Source organism: Astatotilapia calliptera, chromosome 1, assembly GCF_964374335.1.
Source record: "Astatotilapia calliptera chromosome 1, fAstCal68.1, whole genome shotgun sequence".
Taxonomy (NCBI): Eukaryota; Metazoa; Chordata; class Actinopteri; order Cichliformes; family Cichlidae; genus Astatotilapia; species Astatotilapia calliptera.
In genome coordinates this window covers 11,337,727-11,361,890 of record NC_137422.1, presented here as the reverse complement: position 1 = coordinate 11,361,890, position 24,164 = coordinate 11,337,727, and the positions used below count along the sequence as shown (strand labels likewise).

At 38.7% G+C, this 24,164-nt stretch overlaps 1 protein-coding gene across 6 annotated transcripts in view; it reads left to right on the top strand.

Moving 5' to 3' along the window:
- Positions 1–24,164, top strand: part of csnk1g1 (casein kinase 1, gamma 1) — a 36,070-nt gene that overhangs the window by 2,414 nt on the left and 9,492 nt on the right. For 2 of the 6 annotated variants that reach the window (XM_026162332.2, XM_080302187.1), the window contains exons 2-11: positions 7,500–7,910; positions 8,106–8,146; positions 9,035–9,104; positions 17,790–17,941; positions 18,953–19,187; positions 19,296–19,381; positions 21,261–21,345; positions 21,530–21,678; positions 21,759–21,866; positions 22,934–23,044. In XM_026162332.2, coding sequence (XP_026018117.1) covers positions 7,727–7,910; positions 8,106–8,146; positions 9,035–9,104; positions 17,790–17,941; positions 18,953–19,187; positions 19,296–19,381; positions 21,261–21,345; positions 21,530–21,678; positions 21,759–21,866; positions 22,934–23,044 — 1,221 coding nt within the window. In that variant the 5' untranslated portion in view covers positions 7,500–7,726. The remainder of the gene's footprint in view (positions 1–7,499; positions 7,911–8,105; positions 8,147–9,034; positions 9,105–17,789; positions 17,942–18,952; positions 19,188–19,295; positions 19,382–21,260; positions 21,346–21,529; positions 21,679–21,758; positions 21,867–22,933; positions 23,045–24,164) is intronic. The other 4 variants (XM_026162362.2, XM_080302188.1, XM_026162338.2 and 1 more) reach the window with 3 other exon arrangements.

The window sequence follows — 24,164 nt, the reverse complement described above, 5'->3', positions numbered from 1 at the left end:
TTTCTTATTGAACCCAATAATTAGAGCAGAATAATTACAATATTGACAGCTTTAATGCAGTCTAATGAAATGCCATTGTGCAAATGAGCACATCATAAAACATAGGCTGTGCCATGACAAAGTCAATACCCTCATAAGGAGGGAGGCTGCATTTACTGCTAATCTGTTCTAGTGCAGGATAAAACTAAATATAGCATCCGCTGGAGTTTGGCCATCTGGTCAAAAAATAGTACTGATTGATGATCAATCAAAATCATAATTTTCTCAATATATGTAGTTGAACTCATATCATATGATTAGCATCAAGTGTCCTCTCAGATGTTCAGACTACATCTTGAGCTTCTTTTGACATGTTACATTAGACCTTTCGCCACTATTCTGTTTACGAAAGAAGTTGTACATTAGGTCCAGAGGGACATTGAGTCCACTGTTAGTGTGTTTCTCCAAGCTTATCAAGTCAGTCAGTCAGGGTGTTGGGATGATCCATGTACCCAAGCAGCAAGACAGGCCACTACATGACTGTTTCAGCTGTGTGGTGTCAGGTATAACTCTCTATCCATTGTGGTAGTAAATATTTAGCTTAGTGTGCTGTTTTTCCTTTTCTTGGCTTACTCTCGCCATAATGTGAATTAGTGTGACATTGCCTCAGTGCGTCATGCTATCTACAGAGATGTTGCAAGTGTATGGGTTTATGTTTTTATTAAGGATTTTACTTATGATTATAGACATGTGAATGCCCCATCTCAATAACTATGGAAATTAAGGCTCATTTCATTAGGTAGGTGGTTCAAAGTAACCACCTGATTTGTTTCAAGATGGATGCTGAGTTCCTAAATTTGCTTAATGATTTAAATAAAATAATAAAAAAAAAGTATTTTTAGCATCCAATAACTGAGAACAAAATATTTGGGGTAATTGATTACTTATTTTGCATTCATTTATGATAAGGAGCTGTTTTTGTTTTACTCTTTTGTGCTACAAATCAATTGCACCCCCCTTCCTTTTTTTCAGTGGTTTGCTGACTAAAAGCTCATGCTCCCTAATTTAGCTCTAGCTGAAATTACTGAAAGAGAGCCGCCTGTTAACCAGCTCCAGCTACAGGAAGAAAACCTTACAGGGTTTTTAGAGCTAAACCTGTGTGTTGAAGGCTGCCGCCTACCTTGGTCTCAGGATCAGTCAGGGCCTAACAACCTGGCAGGTGACGGTACTATGATGCAACATTAGTGGCTTAGTGATACAGCTTTTGGGTTTACCCTGGTTTTTCACTGTTTGCCTCCTAGCCTGATCTTTTACTTGAGATAAGCGATTAACAGCTAAGAAGTCTCAGTTCTCCAGAACATGGTGTCACCACAAATTGATGATATCACAGACCACCTCCTTGCGCAGATAGAAAGGTTTTTGATAAGTCTTTGTCTTCAGTAGCGCTTCAGTAAGAAATATAGATTCTTAGGAGTGACCTGCTTTTTTTCTTTTAGGCCTAAAACATTTAAATAATTTTGTACTGTATGCCTTAAATTAATGACCCTAATGCCGGACACCGATCTGTACTTATTAACCTTATATTAAATTCTCATGTAGACTAAGCTTACATTTGAATTATAACTATTCTTGAATTGCTCTTAGACTGTTAAACACCATGAAGGCTGCAGATGAAAGAGTGAGGCTAAAGATTAATTGAATGGAATAACAATTGTAATCCGACTGCTTCTTCTATAATAATTAAAGAGATCTAATGTTGATAAGTGTGATAACTTACAGTCTTTATTTTTGCCAGGTTTCCTTCCTGGTTTCAGATAGTCCAAATTTATTGATGTCGTAGATGTTTTCAATTCAGAGCAAAGCTTAACGCCCCCATGTTCATACATTGCCTTTAATGTTAAACTACTCCTTTCATGTGCACTTGGTCCCCTGCTTTGGGGCAATAGTTGTATTGTTTTCAAATGGTTCTCTGCCCAGAACCATGTGTTTAAGTTCTTAATTATTATTGTTTTAATTATAGAATTTTATTTTCCTGTGTAAAATTATTTGCTTCTTTTCCTTAGAATTATCAATGTTTCTGATTGGTCATACTCAGCAATACCACTTTAAAAGAATGTGTTTCATATTAGACTTGGAACCTCTGTGTTTACTTATCCAGTTTTGCGTTTGTGTGATCACAAGGCCTGACTGTTGATGTTGGGGTAAAGCTACGTAGAGTGAATGATTTTTGGTTATTTGCTTGCTAGCTACTTTAGGGCAAGACCCTATGGTCTACACCCTAGACAAGTCGCCAGTATTTATTATTTGAATGATATCTTACATTTAAAAAATCTAGTGCAACAAGACACATTTATGCTAAAATAGAGAAGCAAAATGCTGATGTGAAAGTCATGACAGGGAAGCTTTTATACACCTTGGTTTTGTTCTTCTCTCTTCATCTTAAGAGATTTTTAAAAAGCAACGAAAAACCCCCCAGTAGCTTTGTCATTGAAAACTCCTTTAGGCCTACTTTTTACTGTACAAAGATCAGGAATCAACAAGGTCATTGATGAAGAACCTAACCTGTAAACAGAATTGATAATGGCCCTGCTACCAATAAAAGCTTATCAATACCTGTAACAAAAGGTCTGACTTTCCCACACAGGCTGCCCCGCATCGGCTAACCAAACAACTGAGTGCTAATTGTTAGCAATATCAGATCTTCACATACAGTAGCCCATCTCTACTAGCCACTGTGAAACTGTAGTATGTTTATTATGGATGTAATATATACATCCATAATATTACATGTACACTGTAGTTCAGTACTTCTCTCATCTTGCCAGAAATGTTGCGTTTGGGAAACAAGAATCAGTTCTCATTAAGAGTGTTTCAGATTTGACTGGTGTCTGTTAGTCACCTAGGTCTGAAAATATCTGTTCCTTTTATTGATCTCTGCCAAGAACCATGAGGCACGAGACAGTAACTATTGTAGACAGGAGATTTCTTTTTCATTCATTCATTTATGTATTTATTTAGAAGAATACATTTGAAGAAGCACCAGCAACCTATACTTTTTTTTGTTTATTTTCAATACATGACATCTTTGACTGCTACAGTTCAATCAGTAATCTGGGATTTGATATTATAAACTCCTTTCCTTTCATCTATTTCTAAGAAGTACATTTACTTTTATAGGATGCCAGAAGGTGTGTATCCTCAAACATAGCTTCATTTATCAGTAGACACTGTGCCTCCAGCGGGATAAAGGTAGGGGATTCCCATCCTTACATCACAACTAAAGACTCCGTTTATTCAGACCGCAGGTCTTCACAGTGGTTGATTCTCCACAGTATCCCACAATCCAGTAGATTCCCTAAATTTGTTCTCGTCTTTATTAATTAGGGATTGACTAAAATTCATCTACACAGATTGAATGTGTCCAGTGTAATAAAAAGATTTATTTTGTATGTCCTTTTAGACCCATAAGAGATACCTTTGTAATAATGTGACCTATTCCTCTTCAGCTATTTTTTCCTTTAATCAGGAAAAACACATGCAGTACAGTTAATAAACCAAACTAAATGCTAATTATTACAGTATTTAGTGCTGTGCATCTTTGCTGTTAAAGATTGAATGTCTTTTTTGCAGCGTGAATTATTTTTGTGCCTTTGATGTTTCTACATGGTAATCCTCAGGTTAGGCATGCCAGGGCATGTTTATAGCATAGATGATTTATGGTAGTCTAGTGCACCTGGCTAAAATAAATTATACATTTATAAAACAGACCACATTTATGTTTTATCTCCAAAAAAATGAAACAAAAGGAAAGAAAAAAAACTAACAAACTTACTCAGTTAGGATCAAATTATGTTCAAGTTTCATACAGAGCGCTGTCCTCTTGACTGACAGACTGATGAGATCAGCTCAAGTTGGTTTCATCAGTGTAACGTGTATTATTGTATCACCAGTGTGTGAATGGGTGGATGACTGGATATGTAAAGCGCTTTGGGGTCCGTAGGGACTAGTAAAGTGCTATATAAATACAGGCCATTTACCATTTATTCACATAGCCACCCATGTCTTTGAATTCAAATGTTGTTATGTGGTTAATTTTTGTAGATGTTATATTTTCTGGAAATTTAGTTTTGAAACCTTCATATAAACTGACTAAAAATAAGCGAAAATATGGCTCTCTTACTTGGACAGCATGCTATACTTGAATACAGTTTAGCTTACTGTAATTGAAGCTTGGTATAAAAGGTTTGAATGGTCAAAGGTCAGTTTAGCTCAGGCTAGTTTTGTAGTTATCTGTGATTTTACGTAAAGTAGTAAAGTGCAGCTGTTTTCGCGTGAACACACACTCTGTATATAAAAGATGGACCTACCCCCATCAACTGTTGTGAAATCCTGACTTAAATACTTAGGATTTAGTTAACATTTTGTAATACTATTGTTCATGGAGCCAGAAGTGGCCATATGCGGATGCAAAATGGATTGACAGACACCAGCGAATTAGTGATAATTATAGACAGAAATTAAATACTACAGTTTAGTTCAACTAAACTGGAGTTACAAACATTTTGTGCAGTTAACAATAAAGGAAAATGTATTATCTGTTAGATCATTTCATTACAAACACTGTAAAAGTGAGCAACATAACAGATGCAGTTGAGAGGTACAGCTAAGTAGCTCGAATTAGCTTAGCTGGTGTAAACCCTGGTGCATGCTGGGTTAGTGAGGCCTAAAAATGCTTATTTGCACAATGGAAGCTGCTCACCATTGGGCCTTGCTGCAAGCTTGTTTTATAGCTATGATGCGCCGTTCCTGGTTTTATGTAATAGTAACACTGCACAGTTGCCCTTGAGAGCAAACTAGCTGTCTTTGATGCTGAGATCTGTGCAGGCAACACTGAGCGTGAGTCATCCAGAAGCCCACACACAAATACTTTCAGCAGCAGTTTTTCCATGCTCAGGAATTACAGCATTGTCATGAAAACAGTAGTAGCTGATGTTTTTCCTCAAAACACGAAAAGTTGTTTTCAGTATTGAAGAGGTATTTTGAGTAAATAATTAGCAGAATAGTCAATCGGCCTAATTAACAGGCAACGTTTTGTCGTGCTTCAGCAGTGTTATAATTTGTTGAGAATGGTTAACAGGATTTTCCCAAGAGGCCTGCAGTTGATAAAAAGCATATGCCATAAGTAATTGTTCAATGCATATTAACTGCTTTTTTTTTCTTCTGAATTCTCATAATTTAATGTAATCATGTAAGGAAAGAAGTTAAAACCAAAAAGGATTCTACTGAGTGCTCAAAACAATCGGATCAGTGTCCATAAAATTGAGCTTCGGTGCTAGGGCTGAACGATATATCGCATTTGCGATAATATCGCGACATGATCAAGTGCAATTTTCTAACCGCAAAGGCTGCGATTATACTCTGGACATGTCCAAATTCATGGGCTGCATCCTCCTGAGGCCGCATTTGTAGACCGATTACGTCACAGCGACGCGCCGAAGGCTGTCCAAATTACTACCATATCCCAGAATTCATAGCGCGGCCCAGCCAAACTCCAGTTTCCAGCAATGGCGGCCGCTACTAAGTTTTAAAATTACTCATACTAATCTTTCTGGGTCACAAAATAAACTTTTAACATATTTTCAGGCGAGAAAGTAGTTGTGTAAACATCAAATATCTGCTCGGTTTATCAAGATATCCCATATTTGCAAAAGTGCTTCGACGTTTTCAGAGGCGTCTGCTACCCACCAGCTCGACAGCTAGCCGGGAGCTCGAGGGTTACTGATGCGGCCGAGAACGGCACAACTCCCGGCACATCATTTTCAGATCACCGCGGAGTTTCGCTGCTCGGGTTAAACGTAATATATAAGTCACTTAGACAACCTAAAAATGTTATTGTTGGGCTTTTTTCAGTGTTTTGTTTGTTCGTGAGTAAATCGGTTTGGCTGAGATTAAAGTTATTAGATTAGATAAAATAAAACTTTATTAATCCCCCGGGTGGGTTCCTCCTTGGTTTTCACACAGCTGACTAAACGTCAAACAGAAAACTTATTAAACAGAAGTATGAGACAGTCGAGAATTTACACCAGTGTCTGGTTATATTTTAGATAGCAAGAAGCAGACGGCCGAGTTTATTAAACTCCACCGAGACAGCGGTGACTCTAATCAGAACTAGACCGTCCAATTTCACGCCTTTAAATTTTAAAGGCGTGTTTGTGTGTGTGTTTATACAATTGCTATTATGTTTGCACTTTATGTGTAATGTTACTGACTGCAGAGATCAGTAAGATGTGTGTATTTTTTATTTATTAGTTTTATTTATTTAATATTATTTTTTAATTGAATGACTGTCTAGTAGTTCACAGATGTCGAAAAACTGAGTGTGGTAAAGCCACTGATTTTTTTTATGTATATTTCTGCAATCTGCACATTGTACTGACTTTCATTTTAATGTTTACACCAGGGTTCCTTGTCAGCACTTTATGCTCAGATGTTTGTAAGCTAAAAATAAACTATTGTGTATGTTCAAATATACTGTTGTGATTGAAGAAGTTAAATAAAAATGTCAGTCATCAATTCATGCATCACCTCATGTCATCATAACAGAGGTCTGTCTTCCAGGAAAGAACAGTTTAAAATTAATGTAATATAGTATTGGCCATACTATATGATGTATTGCTTGTCTTTGTTTAATAATACAGAAGACAAAGACCTTAAAAAATAATCGCATATCGCATCGCAATCGCAATATTGGGGCAAAAAATCGCAATTAGATTATTTTCCATAATCGTTCAGCCCTATTCGGTGCCCTTGCAAGCCAACATGGCTTTATATAATTGTTTACATAATATTCTCCTCTGACTTTGTCTGGCGGGGTTTAGCTGTGGGTAGTGAGATGCCTTCAGAAACACAAACTATGACTTAAGGTTTTTGTGTTGATGCTCAAACTACCTGCTGTGTTTTCTATGACCACTGTGACCTGATTACTATCTCTTCACCCAGCAGCCTGTTAGAGTGAGCCATTTGTCCTTGTTTAGCACTGTGTACTTGTAAACACAGTTTTTTTTTTTTTTTTTTTTTTTTTTCCTTTTCTCTTTTTTAACAGCCTGTAAACGACTTTCAAAGAGAGTTAAACCTGGTCTCTTATGGGGAAGTTAGATTATGTGTTGTTGTTGTTGAGGAATCACTATCAGTGAAATTTTATGACCTAACATGTAGTCTGGATTTTTCATTTTGTCATTAAAAAACCTTTTGTATTATAACCCCATGAAGTAAAGTGTGATTTTTTTTTTCTCTTTTTTTTTTTTTCTTTTTTAGATTTTTCATCTAATAATAGCAGTAGAGAAAACATAAAAAATTAATATCTAACACCTAAACATTTGAGTTTCATTTTCTGGTTCATTTTAATCTGTGATCATCTGTATTCTTTTTGATGCAATGAGGTTTTTAAGAGTTTAATCAGGGTAAAATGTTCTTTATTAAAGGGTAATATCTTAAGTATTGCCATATGTTGTTTGTTACAGGTCTTTCACCTTCTCCTTCCTGTGACAAATGTTGAGGCCTAACATCTCTTAGAGGTGAGGGTGAGGACAGGTCGGAGTGTCGGTCAGCTGCATCAAGTTTTGTCCCATGAGAGTGACTGTACCATCCAGGCACCTCCAGTGACCAGGGCTGTGGCTGTGGTGGGCCCGGCCCAGGAGGCCTTTTTGTACATCACTCCAGGCTCCTGCTGACCTGTGCTGCTCTCACCATGGATCAGCAAAGAGACAAGTATGGCGACCGACAAAGGAGCGCTAAAGTGTCCCAGGGAGGCCGCAGCGGACACCCGTCGCGGCCATCTGGCTCCTCCAGCTCCTCTGGGGTTCTCATGGTGGGGCCAAATTTTCGTGTGGGCAAGAAGATCGGTTGTGGAAACTTTGGCGAATTGAAGCTTGGTAAGCTGAATCTCAATCAGATGTTAAAATATTTATGCAGGACATGATTTGCTAGCAGACATAGCAGACATGGATGCTGCAAAGGTTGCTGGAAGTATGTCATCTAATCTATTACAGAGTTATCTTTTCTCTAAAATAGTGTAATTTATTTTTAAAACATCTGAACCATGCTTTTGCTCTCCTGTCTTATTCCAGGAAAAAATCTCTACACAAATGAGTATGTAGCTATTAAACTGGTAAGTGCACTCTTGCTTTTATTGCTTGACTTCTCACATCTGCAGATGATTTTTAGAATCAATTTTAATGCTAAAGTCATTACTTTTAAAGCGCTTCATTATGTGAAAAAGGTCCAATACGGAAATTAGTAATAGTAGGATCAGAAATGTTGGTACAGAAAACATTGAAAGCATGGTTTGCTTTATTGTAATTGCATGAATATAACAGTCAGCGATAATGAGAATCTGAACTAGATGATTAGCACATTGAAAACAGAATAAAACAGATGCTTACTGTTAGTCTTTCCTCCGTGTTCAGTATTAGGTGTTGATATTAAAGTGATTTTCAGATGGGCTATTTTGACTGCAATTTGCAGTGGTGCAATCGTAGTGTTGTAACTGTTCTTGAGGAGAAATGTGAGTGAGGTGTAGATGCTCAGCTAGGCGTGTCTCTCCAGCGGCTGCTGGACTGGAAATCATGGCTCCTGACTCATGCCCTTATTATTGCTCACCAGAGAGTTGTAATTTGCTACAGAATCAACGTATTAAGCTTACCAACCAAATGGCTTTTAGCTACTCACTCTATTGTATGGTGTGCTGACACTTGAGCTGGAAAAAAAAGAAAAGAAGTTTCAATTTAAAGTGTGTTGAGTTTGAAAGTTCAGAACAGTTAACTGGAAATAAAGTTTAGAATTTGGGGGCACAGCAAAGTGACTGTTTTAGGTATATTTTTAAGTATATTCAAACTATTTTTCTTTAGCTCAAATGTGATGTTTTGTTGAAGTGTTGCTCTGAATATTGACCCATACACAAACATTTGCAAGGTGAAATTCATAGCATTAAAACTGCATTTATTCCAGTGTTTATGTCCGATTTATTGAACACTGGTCTGATGTGTTTACCATTCAGGAACCAGTGAAGTCGAGGGCACCACAGCTGCATTTAGAGTACCGGTTCTACAAAACACTTGGAACTGCAGGTAAGGTCACAGATTTGTTTTCTACTCGCGTCTGGTGGTTTTATGTGACTTCATGATAGTGATTTGACTGTTTTGGAAGATCGGCCTAAAGATTGCATCATTTCCACAACAAGTGATTACTCTTCTCAGGTTACATATTGAAATTAAGCTGACTTTAATCTCCGGGAGTGTGTATATGACTGGATGAATGCCTACGTGCATAGAAAGCATGTTGAACAGTGACCTTGGGTGAAAATAGTATTGCCAGAGGTGCAGTTCACTATGAAAGGTGGTTTCTATTTTCACTTCCATTGGGTTGCTTTGCTTCTGTTTTGGCAGTGAGTGCCAGAGTCTGTGCTGTGCTTTGGACCTATAATGCTTCATTAGGTGGCAAGAACTTGTTTAGAGATTCAGGTTGAAACAGAAAAATAATTTTTGTATTTTGCTGTGATCAGTTCAGGCACATGAGCCTGAACGAACCTTGCTTCTGAAGTCGCAAAACTCAACTCTATATGGACGTCTTCAGGTTTTGGGCAAGTTGTTGAAGCACAGAGAGTGTAACACAATGTTTCCCACTCAGGATTACTGTAGCCCTTTCAACTGGCTCAAGGGCTTGGCTCAGTTCATTAGTCAGGTTCTACTGTTTAGGCTTCAGATCAAGATAGTGTTGTTTTCCTCGTGGAACCACTGCTGGGTCAGACAGTGCAGTAGTCACAAGCCATCTTTGTTCCAGAAGCCTGGGTAACCTGATAAATACTATTCTAGTGAATACTTACATCTTGAAGCATGTGCTGTGGTGTGCTCATTTGCAGCTGCTTATCCTTTAGCTCAGTGAATGCCATCTAATTGCTGATGCCCGTCCATGCTTTTCTACCAAAATCTTTACAGCTGCTACAACATTAGCACCATTGTCATGGACAACAGCTTTTTCTTTCTGTGGTGGAATGTCGAAGTTGACAAGACCATCCTCAAGCCATTCTCCAATAGGGCTGTTCGATATAACGATATATATCGGATGACGGTATAAAAACGTCTATCGTTTCCTATGACGCTACCGTTTGTTTCATGGTGTCGTAAAATAAACTGTTTACGGCAATATTTTTTTCATTGTTTTGATGGTCACTGTAGCGGCTATATTAATTTCGTAAAGTTCTCTTTTCTCTTATATTTAATATAACCACTCTACGGACCGACAAGCGCGTGTTGTTAGCAACAACGACGGTAAAACCATCGCGTGGCTCCGCTGTCCGCTTGTTTGTTTTCCCACATAAACCTTTCACAATAAAGCTCAAGATCCTGTTGAGACTTTGCATACTCTTTCACGTGATTCTTTATTTTGAAGAGAGTTTATGGATGAGAAGCAAAAAAGAGCCGTCAGGTGCTAAAAAATAAACCTTAGACTCAAACTTTGAAAGAAAATGGTGGCCGTTACAACTTATGTCTAAAAATGTATCGTTTCATGCATGGGTTAAAACACTGGACTCCATGTAAAGGACGCCCAGCTGGAAACACTTCACGCAAGTTGCCCGAGATTCACAGAATTTACATAAAATGTTACATTTTTGTGATTTATATCGTTGCCAGGACGATAAATGTCTTATATCGGGATATGAGATTTTGGTCATATCACACAGCCCTAATCTCCAATATATGCAGCGTGTGTTCTCGTCAGAAGCATTGTTATCAGTCTGCGGGTCTCTATTCACCAATCCTTACGAATAATGTGAAACATCACCCCTCGATACGCCTCTGTAGCGAGGCTCAAGCTAGGGAGTGCAAGGCTCAGTCTCCTGCAAGCTTAAATTATGGTCTCACAGAAGTGTCAGTTAGGGGTTAACACCCACCACAAACGTATTCTAGTGCAGTCCTCCAAAATCTCTGCTGCATGTCCTAATCAATCAGGATTTGACTGACCTAATCGTCAGACGAGTTGGCTCAAATAGGGAATGGAGAGACAGTGGGAGAAGCTTGGGGGAAAAATAAATCAAAGATCAGAAATACGTTGTTTTAAAGCTCTTTGTATGTTGTAACTTTGCTCTTCTCTGTGGCTGGCTGATGGACCATCAACAGCATGAGTAAGAGTAGCCCACAGACTGGCTGTATGACAACAAACCCTCTGTGCTGGTGGACTGTCAGTCCATAATTGCCTGCGAATTGCCTTTGCCCTACCCCTGCTCAAGTGTGAAACAAGCATAAAGGGCAGTTTTTTTTGTTTTTTGACCTCTTCATAGTTTACTTTCAGGAAGTAAGTTCTTGAAGTAACTGTGTACCTGGGAATGAAAGTGGAAATTATATTCAGAAGCCCTTTGTCTTCCACCATTGAGTGTTCAAAATGCAAGTCAGCAGCATGCTCAGCTGAACATGGTGCAGCTGTCTGAACAAAGTTTTTTGCATACAACTCTGTGACTTACTGAAAAGGACAGTAACAAATAATTCATTGTCCAACAGTGGCTTAGTTTTACTGGTATAGTATATTTTTACTGGCATCAGAAGAAGTTTAGCTTTTTCTTTTGTTTGAAATGGTCTCAAACTAGTCTTCATCTTTGTCTTGTTCCACTATTTTATTCTTTCTCCATCACACCATTAATCATGATATAATTTTGAGGCTATATTTTTTTAATATATTTATATATATTATCAAGTCTTATATATTTCGTTTTTTTTTTTTTCCTTTTTTCTAAGTAGCTTGTGCAGTTGAAAACTGAAAACGCTTGCATTGTTTGATTAAGCTGACATGGTGAATTTTTAGCAATGAGTTGGTTATTTACATATTTGGCAAAGCAGCATAACATTCATTCAGACCTGTACTTTCAAAAATCTGGCCAGTCTAAGTCTCAATCTTTGCACTTGCTTTTTGGCCTGTCTTGATGTTTCATAGGGAAATGTGAATCTTAAGGTTGTAAATGTTCTCCTATTGTAACCAGTTAGACCAGTTAGTCATGGACTTAACTTAAAAAAAAAAACTTCAAGGAACTAAAAAAAAACCCAATTACCCCGCAGCCCAAAACACAACAATATTATTATTATTATTATTATTATTATTATTGTTATTCACTCATAATGCCTACAATTTGTCCCTTGCACCGTTTGATTTGTAGTGTGAAACAGTGATTTTAGTTTTAATGGTACCCACACTGCCAGCCATTTTTATTTTTCCAGATTATCCAGATGCCCAACAAATCTTATTATCTAGCTTTCAGAATGAAATGCAAAGCAATAACTGACAACTTCTCGGTTTGTCATAAAAGATTAGTCAGGATTTGCTGACGCATCACTGTTACAGCAACCACTAGCAAGAATGTTGGCAGGATCAAATGAGCACCACAGAGAATGAAATTAAGTCATTTTTTAAGTGTTGGTACTAAAGGAAATGGGTGTGAAGGCTAGAAACAATGGAACTATGGAAAAATCTTTTTTTTTAAAACAGTATCCACGGTTGTCTTGGTAAAATGGGTACAATAATAATGGATACATATCAGATATATTGACCCAAACGAGCTTTTGAGGTCATTTTGTTTTTGTTTGGTTTTAATTTGTTACCTAATGTGCTCTTTAAAACATAGGGATGTTACAGTGTTTAGGGATGACCCCAGTAACAGTTTGTCATGGAAAATAAAAGCCTTTTTTTGTGTCGTGGGTGATCTTTGATGTGCTTTTTTGGAGCTCTACATGCATATGTGATAACCCGACAGGGAGTATAATGGCTATTGTTTTGCAAAGGCAAGGGCTGGAAAAGGCCAACTGTGCGGAAACTCATTAAATATTTAGAGAGTGGGTCTGCCTCTCTTAGTACTAACCTGCCTCTGTCCTCTTCTTCCAGATGGGATAACGTGACCTCATTTCTTCTTGGCTGTGTACTGTGCTACATTCCTCTCAGCCAATGTGGTTATCACAATGTCTGCATGATGGGGTCTTTATGAATTAATGTGGTTTGACTCAGCTGCTCTGTCAGGTGTTGTTATCTGATGCATAAACAACTATCGCTGGATATTAATGAGGATGATTCAATTAAAAATCAAGCATCATCTTGCAGTTAATATTTGCCATCGCAATCAGGGGTGCATCATCGCTTTGGTTTTACAAGCCAGTGAGATTATGACACAGCATTGTGAGGAGGGCAAAAATGTTTCTAAGAGCGTGAGGGTTTGTTCAGGGGTGGGTGGAGATTGTTGAGCTGTTAAAGGTATTGGCAGGCAGACCTCGTCATGAAACACTACACCATCTCTGTAAGCACTGCAGGGCACAACGAGTAAACATGTCCAATGGTGACACAGTTTAATAGATGTTACCGACATGTAAAGAAAAGGCCAAAGGTTTTAGTGTGTGTGTGTGTGTGTGTGTGTGTGTGTGTGTGTGTGTGTGTGTCCACTTATGGGAAATCATAGATATATGTTGAAGAAAATTGAGCTTCTTTCATTACACAGTTAGATTTGAGTGAAAATAATTAGAGAAAATGAGGGATTAGAGAAACCATAAAGTGGTGTTTTTGTGTGCTTTTAGAAATTAAAGAGCCCAATGTTCTTGAGTGTGTTTAAAGGGAGACTTAAAGATCGAAAAGAACCACAGGATTTTCCTGCAGCTTTTATTTTTGCATAGAATGATAGAGTATAATGTTTGTTTTTAACACCATAGTTGCTGTATAATTACAGATGTTGATTTCTTGTCACTTAAAGGAAGCACAGCATTTTCAAGGGGATTCATTATGCTCATTTAAACTCCTAGAGTGGCTTTGCACAATTCTCAGTTCAAAATTACCCTTGTTTATCTTGTACTGGACCTGAGTGCAGACCGTTACTTCATTCTGACTGAAACAAACCATTTTAGTTCCTTCATCTTTAAGACCACCCTCCCTGTTTTCCATTCTTATGACTGGCTGCCTCTCTGTGTGCCTGAGAGATCTGGCTCTTTACTCTTTATGACATCAGACAGAGCTAAGAGCAGAAAAAAAAATGGCCTTGAGAGAGTTAACAGAGTTCAAGCATTACTCGCATATATGCGAGTAATGCTTGAACTCTGTTACTCGCATATATGCGAGTAATGCTTGAACTCTGTTACTCGCATATATGCGAGTAATGCTTGAACTCTGTTACTCGCATATATGCGAGTAATGCTTGAACTCTGTTACTCGCATATATGCGAGTAATGCTTGAACTCTGTTACTCGCATATATGCGAGTAATGCTTGAACTCTGTTAACTCTCTTAAGAAGGCCATTTTTTTCTGCTCTTAGCTCTGCATTATTGCTTTGCATTTCATACTGCATTATTGGTAAATATGTCCACATCCATTTATAACAGTATGTAGACTGAAAATATGGAAAAGCATGTTAGTGTTGTTGTTTGTTTTTTGTTAACAATGATATTTATTTCACGAAACCGTTAAAAGAATTCAGATTTTATTTCAAATTAATTAATAAAACAGCAAAAACGATATGCTGGTTGTTGAGCTTTTACAGGTGAAATGCAAATATGTGTAACAAAATGCCACAGTAGTCAAATAATTGGTCCAACAAATGAGCACATTGACAGCCATCTGCACAGGTTTAGGGAAAGCAGCCACTGAACAACAGAAGCAAGCCAGCAAATACGTCTGTTAGAAATTGAAAGGGGCCAGCTTGATGTTGATTTGAGGGTAGAGCTGAGCAACCAATCGCAGGCTATATCAGTAGTGCAGGCAGCCAATCAAAGATGGATCTGCACGATGTGCAAAATCTTGCATCAGGCAGGAGCTGGCTGTATTCCAGGAGTTTGGTGTGGAGCTGCTGTAGAACCATCACGAGGAGCCTGCTCACAATTTTCTCAGTAAAACCCACCCATTAGTAATATACAGTGGAAAAATCTGTCCACCAGTCTTTGATTTGCTTATCCTGTTATGGCGGGCTGGAGTCTCTCCTAGCTTACAGTGGTTGACGCGTAGCGCAGTACAGTCTTGGACAAATAAAGTCTCTCACAACACTGACAAACACACACACACAGAGCATAGTGAGAAAAGGGAGTTCACGCCTACAGTCAATTTAGAGTCACGAATTCACCAAACCTGCGTTATATTAGACTGTGGGAGGAAACCCACGCATGCATAAGGAGAACATGCGATCTTCACAGAGAAAGCGTCACACACTAATCCAAAATTAATTTCTGTAAGATATTCATTTTCTTCTAACCTGATTACAAATGGTAAATGGCCTGTATTTATATAGCGCTTTACTAGTCCCTAAGGACCCCAAAGCGCTTTACATATCCAGTCATCCACCCATTCACACACACATTCACACACAGTCTTTCTGTGATGCGTTTCAGCACTCTTGTTGTGCAATCTGGTCCACAACGCATGTCTACCAAAGAAATGACAGTTATGTGGCATTTTGGGCCTGTGGAAGACTTGATCCTTGACTTTGGGTTGAAAAATTGCACATACAGATTTCAGTGTCACAACCTGTGAATAAATGGGGGAGTGTGTCTTGGCTAGGATGAGCTGTCTTCATTTATCATGCATTCACGAGCAATGTGTAGATTTGTGCAGGTTTTAGGTGCATATTTCCTTCAAAATATTGCTCTAATAAAGGCAATCCCTCAGTGCTGTTCTCCGTATTCAGTCACTTTTGCATCCCGTCCACTTTGTTGAAAATGCAGACTTTGTCTATGCTCTGTGCAAATACTGAATAAACTCTTACAGTCCAGGTGAGCACACAGAGCAGTCATTGCAATCTTTATGTTTACAAAAATTGAAAGGGAGAAGTGGTACCTGCAAAATTGGTAGCTTCCAACAGCGTTTGAGTTTTCCTGTGGAATTGCTGTGTGTGGTTGTGGACAAAAAGGTTCAGTCTTTAATGTTTGTTTGACTTTTGTGCTGTAGACAACAGTGGTTTGACCATCCCCATTGCTAGTTAAAAGCTAGATCCATATTGTTTTAAACTGTTTATCAACTTATTTACCGCACATCTCCAATCTGACACATTTTTAGGCCTCCCACAGGCACACAGGGTTTCAAGCCACTCATTCCTATGGTACAATTAGCAACCCACAGAACTACATAATGGTGTCCAGAAGCACAGGATGGAGCGCAGCGTGACTCCTACATGCCCATATGCTTGCTGACAGCATTTATGCCACCTTTCATACTGCAGTGCATTTCCCATTACCCAGCTGGCAAGCCAAATGTCTCCAGCAACATGTTTTAATATAAATACATCAGTGCACAAAATTTGGGAGTATTATTTGTATTTAGCTTTTTGTCGGTTTGTTTTGCCATTATTTTGAAAAACAAACAAACAGTGTCGTCACACCTTCATATGGCTAATAATAATAATAATAATAATAATACTAATAATAATAATAAACCAAACCATTACAATGGGGACTGACATCCTGTCCATAACTTTTTCTTTTCTTTTCTCTTCAAGCTTGTCCATTGAAAGAGAGATGCAAATTTACATTTCAGTGTTGTGTTTAAAGGGACTATTAGAGCTTTGTTAGATTTCACTATAAAACTATTTGCTTAGGGGTTGTTTGGATGAGAGGAGTTTTAATGATGGATGCATTTTAAATCTACATATGTATCTAATCTACATGTATACTTGCATCGCAACACACACACACACACAAGAAAGAAGACGGTTACTTTCAAAGTCTGATGCAAAAGATGATTGATGATTGAAAGACTGACTTTAGGATCTTTTTTTTTTTTTTTTAACTTTGCAATTATACTGTATGTCCAAGGACTGAGTATAACTTTATTATTCTGTTATAGCAAGGTCCTTATGATTGGATCTCCCTTTGAAGTTTCTTGAGAGGACCTTTTTAATAGGAGTCTGACTAGAAGTAAGCACAGCCAAACTTTGAGTCATGCTTCCCTGAAGGCAGTTAACAGTTTGACCTGATTTCCTGTTCTTTGAAACTAAAGTTCAGGCGGTGGTCAGGATAACAACAAAGAATACAAATGTTACCACCAATTACGATTGCATGTGCATATAACTGTAAATCCTGCAGATGGAATATATATTTAGATTCTGTGACGTGCCTATAATTGAAATTAAAACTGCAGGAGGAAATCAGTGCACATGTTGCGCTCCCCCCCCCCCCCCCCCCCCCCCCCCAAGTTTAACTGTTAGAAGGAGCTTTCATTCCCAGATTACACATACAAAGAATTAAAAGAGCACTAGCCTTTATGCAAGTTCCAGTGGCATCGGACTGATCACCCAAGACTAAATTACACTGTGGCAAGAGGTAAAATAAGAGCCGGGTTGACAGATGGACAGGATTTTTGAGCAGTGAGAGTGAGTAGAGCAGACAGATCATAATTCAGTTGGGAGGTTGTGATATGAGCCAGAGAAAAGATTAGTTTTCAGCTTGCAGAGGCAGAATGACACAGTATTTCACCTCAGGGTTAATGTTTACCTAGCAGCGCTCTGTCCTCAACGACCTCGTAGTGCTCCTCCTCCTATCGGTCCATTTGAGGGCCTCTTATGGTTGACCTTGGACCCAAGTTGGAAACGTCATTAGTCAAGGGAGACGGGAATAATAAACAGATTTTAAATACTGTATACAAATGAAAAACACTGAGCTTTTTCTGTATGTCGTGTTTACTACCCCAGCTTTTGAGAGTTGTCTTGGATTACTTTTAGATACTTTAAAATAAATAACATATATAAAGGCAACTACTGGGTTTGTGTCTCCTTGTAATTTTTATTTCTTTCCTCCTCGTATTTTAGCAGAAGGTGTGCCTCAGGTGTTTTACTTTGGGCCCTGTGGGAAGTACAATGCCATGGTACTGGAGCTGCTTGGCCCAAGTCTAGAAGACCTCTTTGACCTGTGCGACCGGACCTTTTCACTGAAGACCGTGTTAATGATAGCAATTCAGCTGGTGGGTTTGGAGCTTTGTATGACACCATCACAAAAACTTCTACTCACTTACTATGACTGATGAAATCAAATACATTGAACATAAAAACTCTGTGAAATTTCTATGAAATGGTTCAAATCACCATCAGCCTATATGCAGAAATGGCACAAAACTATTTGCTACTTAATATAGTAGCTGGAGTTAGACTAACAAGTTCATAATCAAAAAATAAAATGTTTACTGTAGTTTAACAATTTGCATGGCAAGTTCAGCACAATTTACATTTCCAGTTAATGACATATTTTCAGTAAAATCCATTTTCATACTATAGGAATGAACCCTTGTTTCAAAAACTATCCTGGCTGGATATTTCAGAGGCTTAATCCACCAAGCCTTTACATTTTATAGTATGCTCCAGAATTCCCAGTACAAAATGATTCTTATTGAGTAAACTGTCCATATAGCTGATTTTACAAGTCTTGCCTGAATACCTGAGGTTCTTGGAGCTTGTGGAGAGTGACTCTCCTATTACCGAGTATGCAAATTAGCAATCTGTTAGTATATGCATTCTTCTGGGCAGATTTGGGTAGACTGGAAGCTGTCGTGAAGCGCAAAGTCATGCACATCAAAATTTCTGACGTTTCATTTTGTCAGCACAAAAACTGCAGTGCTCTTGTAATATAGATATCCTCTGAAAAAAATGTAAAGACCTCCATAGAAGCTCAGCACAGAGGTTTCCTAAAGACTGCATCGCAGCCACCTCACATTATGAATTTATTATGTTGCTCACCTTTAATTTTTTTCCTAAAAAAAGACAGTGATTCCACTGTAAGTGCAACAAGTTAACCTTAAGTGTTAAAAAGTTGTCGTGCTTTTTTTTTTTTTTTTTATAAAATAAACCATAATGCTGAAATTCATTATAACTGAGAAAATAATGTCAACTTGGTTCAGCAGAAAAACCCATTTTCAATAACTGTGACTCTGATTTAGTGGCCAATCATTTACCATGACTGATGTGTTCTTCATCACCAGATTTCACGAATGGAGTATGTGCACTCTAAAAATCTCATCTATAGAGATGTAAAGCCCGAAAACTTTCTCATTGGACGGCAAGGAAATAAAAAGGAACACATCATTCACATCATTGACTTTGGCCTGGCCAAAGAGTACATCGACCCCGAGACCAAAAAACACATTCCCTACCGGGAGCACAAGAGCTTAACTGGTACTGCGCGATATATGTCCATCAATACACACTTAGGCAAAGGTAAGAATGATTTTATTGTTGTTGTTCTGGGACGTCTGTTTGTAAAACGGATGCTTTGGGACATAGTTGTTGAATTGTGTCAGTGAGATGTTATATCTATTGATACAGAGCAAAGTCGGCGAGATGACCTGGAGGCTCTGGGCCACATGTTCATGTATTTTCTTCGTGGGAGTCTACCTTGGCAAGGGCTAAAGGTATGTAAAGTATATTGACAGTTTCCGAGATTCTTTCATCAGGACTCTAGTCATTGTATAACCTTAAATTCTAACACACTCTGAGTTGCTGTGTAATTTATATTATTTACCCATCAGTAGCTGCGGCATGTGCTGAAAGTCTGTTCAATATGACTGAGAAAATGTACTTCCGAAGACTTCAGCTTTCATTGTGTTTATCTCTCCATTGGCACATTTAAGTCTTTCTTAATGAATATTAAAAAAAAAAAAAAGACTAAACAAAGGTTACAGTTGAAAATGAACCAGCTGTTATTTTGTGCTCACAGTTCAAAATTCATAATCTTTAGAAGCTTTTCTTCAGGCTAATGTGTACAGAGTGGTACAGTTGGTTGTTAATTGAAGCAGTAAGCTTCCTATTCCTCTTTGCTTACTACTCTGAATCCTTTCTGCTTAACCACCTGAAAATCTCCCAGAAAGTTGATTCTGTTCATCACTTGACAAAACGTTTCTCCCACTGAAAACGCTACGTCCAGATGAACAGAATCAGCTTTCTGAGATTTCCTTACTTTGATTGAACATGCAACAAGAAACCTCAAATCAGTGGTTCCCAAACTTTTTTTGCTAGGCCCCCCTTTGTTTTACAAGAAAAATGCCCCGCCCCCCCGCAAGCATGCACGCACACGCACAAACACATCCTCCAACCACACACACCCTTATTTTGCTCCATTGCGGTTTGTTTCACACCTCAAACATTAAGTAAACAATTAAAAATTACAGGTAGTAATAAAATAAACTACTAACTCTTTTACGCTGCGTCCACACCTACACGGGTATTTTTGAAAACGCAGCTGTTTCGTCCACATGTAAACGGCGTTTCAAATCACCGAAAACTGTATTCCTCGTCCACACGTAAACACAAAAAAGGAGTTTTAAAAATCTCAGAGTTGGTCACGCAACGTCAAAGGTCTGTGCCTTTTTTCACATCACGCTGTGCGCCACGTTATTGTTTAAATGAGATGAATTGCAGAATGGCAGATAGTCAGATTAACAGTATTTTGTCTCTATCTGCAGGTTTTACACGCTTACATATACACACGCAGTTACTGTCCCTCCATTTACAAAGGCAAAGGCATAACGGTGTGATTATTTTACGTGTAGTTGTTTTTTTCCCTGTGTAATAATATTCAACATTGCTGTCAATAAATTTTTCAAAAAAATGCCTCTCTGTGCAAAATGGGTTTAAAAACATAAACAACTGTGGGATACTGTTAGTCCGTGATTTGAACCGAGGGAACAAATCGTGGCAGGATCAGTCTGATGTTATTTGTATCCCGCTGTAACTTTACTGTATAAAAATCTAACATCTCCAAAATGTCAGGAGTAGTTAGTCATTACAACAAGTGTGTGTGTGTGACCTAAAAATCAAGAATGTGGGATACTGTTTGTCCGTGATTTGAAGAGCCCAGCGCGTGCTCCCGACGAAGGGAAAAGCAATTCTGCAGGGGACCTACCTTGGCACTTGTGCAGGTGAAGCCAAAGGGAAGATATGCTTCACCATATTTTCTAGTCTTTGGCTCAGAATGAAGTTGGTTTGGAAACATATTCAGCGATGCTTCATCTCCTGCTTTTATTTTGTGTGGGCGCCCCGTGCTAGCAGTGTCCAAGCATTTTCCCCCCCGCTTTTCATACCGTGCCCCCCCTGCAATGGCTCTACACCCCCCCTCAGGGGGCGGGCCCCACACTTTGGGAAGGTCTGCCTTAAATGGTCTTGATGGCAATAAAGTGATCAGTAGTATCATGCTGTGTCTCCAGTCATGGAAGCTCAGTTGATTTTTCAGAGAGAGCGTTTACTTCAGACACATTAAACAAGAAAAAACACTTTGCTTTGAATCTTTTTCAGGCTGACACACTGAAAGAACGATACCAGAAGATTGGAGACACAAAACGAAACACTCCCATCGAGGTCCTCTGTGAGAACTTTCCAGGTATGCTATTGATGGCTGTAATCTCACTTTTGGATCAGCTTGTGAGCCTTGATAGTGTGAATACTGGCTGTGATGTAACGTGATTTTTCAGATAAAATGATCTAAATGTCGTCCCACTACACAATTTGTACGGATTTATCCTCATGAAAGGTGAGAACATTCTTGTTGGTTCTGTGTAATACAGAGGAGATGGCCACCTACTTGCGATATGTGAGGCGGTTGGACTTCTTTGAAAAGCCAGACTATGAATATTTGAGGACTTTGTTCACGGAACTGTTTGAGAGAAAAGGATACACCTTTGACTACACCTACGACTGGGTTGGCAGGCAGATTGTGAGTAACGGATCACATTTTACATGTCAGTAATTTCACCTGTTTGACTGCAGAGCTGAATTCATTGTTATTCCCCTCAGCCCACACCAGTGGGGTCTGTCCATATAGACTCTGGAGCATCTGCAGTCACGAGAGAGAGCCATCCTCATAGAGACCGACCCTCACAGCACCCACCAATCAGAAACCAGGTACGTCCGGTTGAGCAATGGGGACCAGACTGCTTCTTGCCATGCTGTGGTCCAGTGGATGGACCCATGGTGCATTACGGCCTGAAACTCCCTTTACTCTCTGTATGATGATCTCTTTGCCAAGCAAAGCTTATGTGCATGCAGTGACAATAGGATGTGCTATGCAAGTATTCTTTTGAACATCTCTGTATATTTAAATGCTGGAAAATTAGTTTTAAGGCATCAGGGCAAATTTATCCCAGTCATCTTTGCCTTCGTGTTTTTGGATTTACTGTGCGCTTTAGATATTGTAGATAAACTTTTGGCAAGTGTTTAAGACCATAAATTAAATGAAACTAAATTCTGGTAATTAAAAGCAGCCCACAAAGATGAAGGCTGACTGAAATAAAGCTTTGTAATCATTCACATATTCTACAGTGTAGAATAGAGGCACTTAGGGAGAACTTTTTTGGGTATATATGGGTTTTGTGCCCATGTTGTCAGTGCACCTGCTTTTCGATGCTATTTGGGTGCTTTAAATGCAAATTTCAGAGCCAGGGTTGAATTGTCGCAGTCTATGCTACAAATGAAGGACTTGAATAGCTGTTAGTTAGTCTGGTTGAATTTGATCTACAGTTTTGCGTGTGTAAACACATTTGCTTTGAATCCAATTTAATTCATTGCTGGTATGAAGATGAGCTGGAAAATAAATTGCTGGCTTTATAAAGCTCTGAGCATTTAAATAGGTTACTTGTTAGTGGTTCATGCTTATTTTTTTGTTATTCAGGTGTAATGAGATTGAGGCCAAAGTTTGAGACCTGTGAGCTTAACTCCATTAGGCTTCAGGCTCATTAGTTTCTGATTCAGTTTTATGGCTGAAGCCTTGCTATGATTTTGATTTACTTTTTTTTTTTTTCAATTTTGTTCATTTATTTATTTTTTCTTCTCCATATCTCATGCTGCTTTGCATGGTTACCTTGCCTCGCACACCCAAATATCCATCTTTCCTTCACCCCCCTCCCCTTCCCATTGCACTTTCAAACCCACTTCCCTTCACATCACCGACGCCACCCCCGATTCCTAAGCAGACAGCAGCCTCAGATCGACGAGGAGCATGGGAGGTGCAGCCCGCACGCCAAGCAAACTCCTCCTATCTGACCTCCCACCTGACAGCGGACAGGCACGGGGGCTCAGTGCAGGTATACACCCCTCACCTGATCAACCGGCAGCCCCCACCCAATCTCCATGGAGTCAGATCTGTCTCAAATAATCCAAACGAAGATAAATACACTCATAATATGGCTTGTAAATGGAAGGGAAAGACGCAAAGGCATTTTTGTGACACAATTTGTTTTCCCCCCCCGCTTGGGGAAACGATATATTTTCAAGGGATTAGTCTTATTTTGAGACAAATATTTTATTTGCGAGTTAAACAACTATGAATACTTAGGAAACTCGTGTTTAGCAAAGTACTCAAGCATTTAATTCATATTATTTTGCAAATAATTTTGCTACTGAACTGGCATTTTTATTCATCTTCATTATCTAAAAGCTCATAATAATCACAAAACACTGATATAGTTACTAATGCTTTATGCCAGACATGAATTGCATTTATTAAGTGTTTTAGCTTCATGTGTGAGACAGATCTACAACCATATACCCCCCCCCTCCAACCCTTTTGCCCCTGGCTGGGAAATGTTAATTTTCTGCTCCACCATATGCATGTCATCTGGTGCTACCCACCCCAGATGGTGAAAGTGTGATTTAGCTTTATAAACAGCAGCCCTTCTTGGGGCATTTTGATCTCCGGTCCTACAACTCTTCATGATGCTTGGACATTCTTTGCAAGATCAAGAAGCCTTCTGCATGGCAGAACGACCTGGCATAGCTAGCTAATTGCATGCTTCTAAACCATTATAGGCCTTTATGCTTAAAGGAACATATTTTAGTAATTTTGTCTCCTAGCCCATTCCAAAGACTGTCTCGGTCTTCAACAGGGTTTGTTTTGCTTCTGGGGATTCCTTTTACTAAATGGCATTCACTTAAAAATAGTTTGGAAATGTAAACATTTTTATACATATATTGTGAAACTAGATCATTCCCTGGAGTGCCATTGGTAGAAGCATGGCACTCTGTGAACACAGTGTGGAGAAAAGGGTGCTGTGACCAACGCAGTGGTCATCAGACTTGGCTTTTTCAGGCTTTATTATATTACACATCAGAATCAGTTATTTAACTCGTTTAAGTATAGATCATTAAAGACTGAAATCTCTCTTGTCCTTTAATGCAAACGCAACTTATTTCCTTTAAGATAAC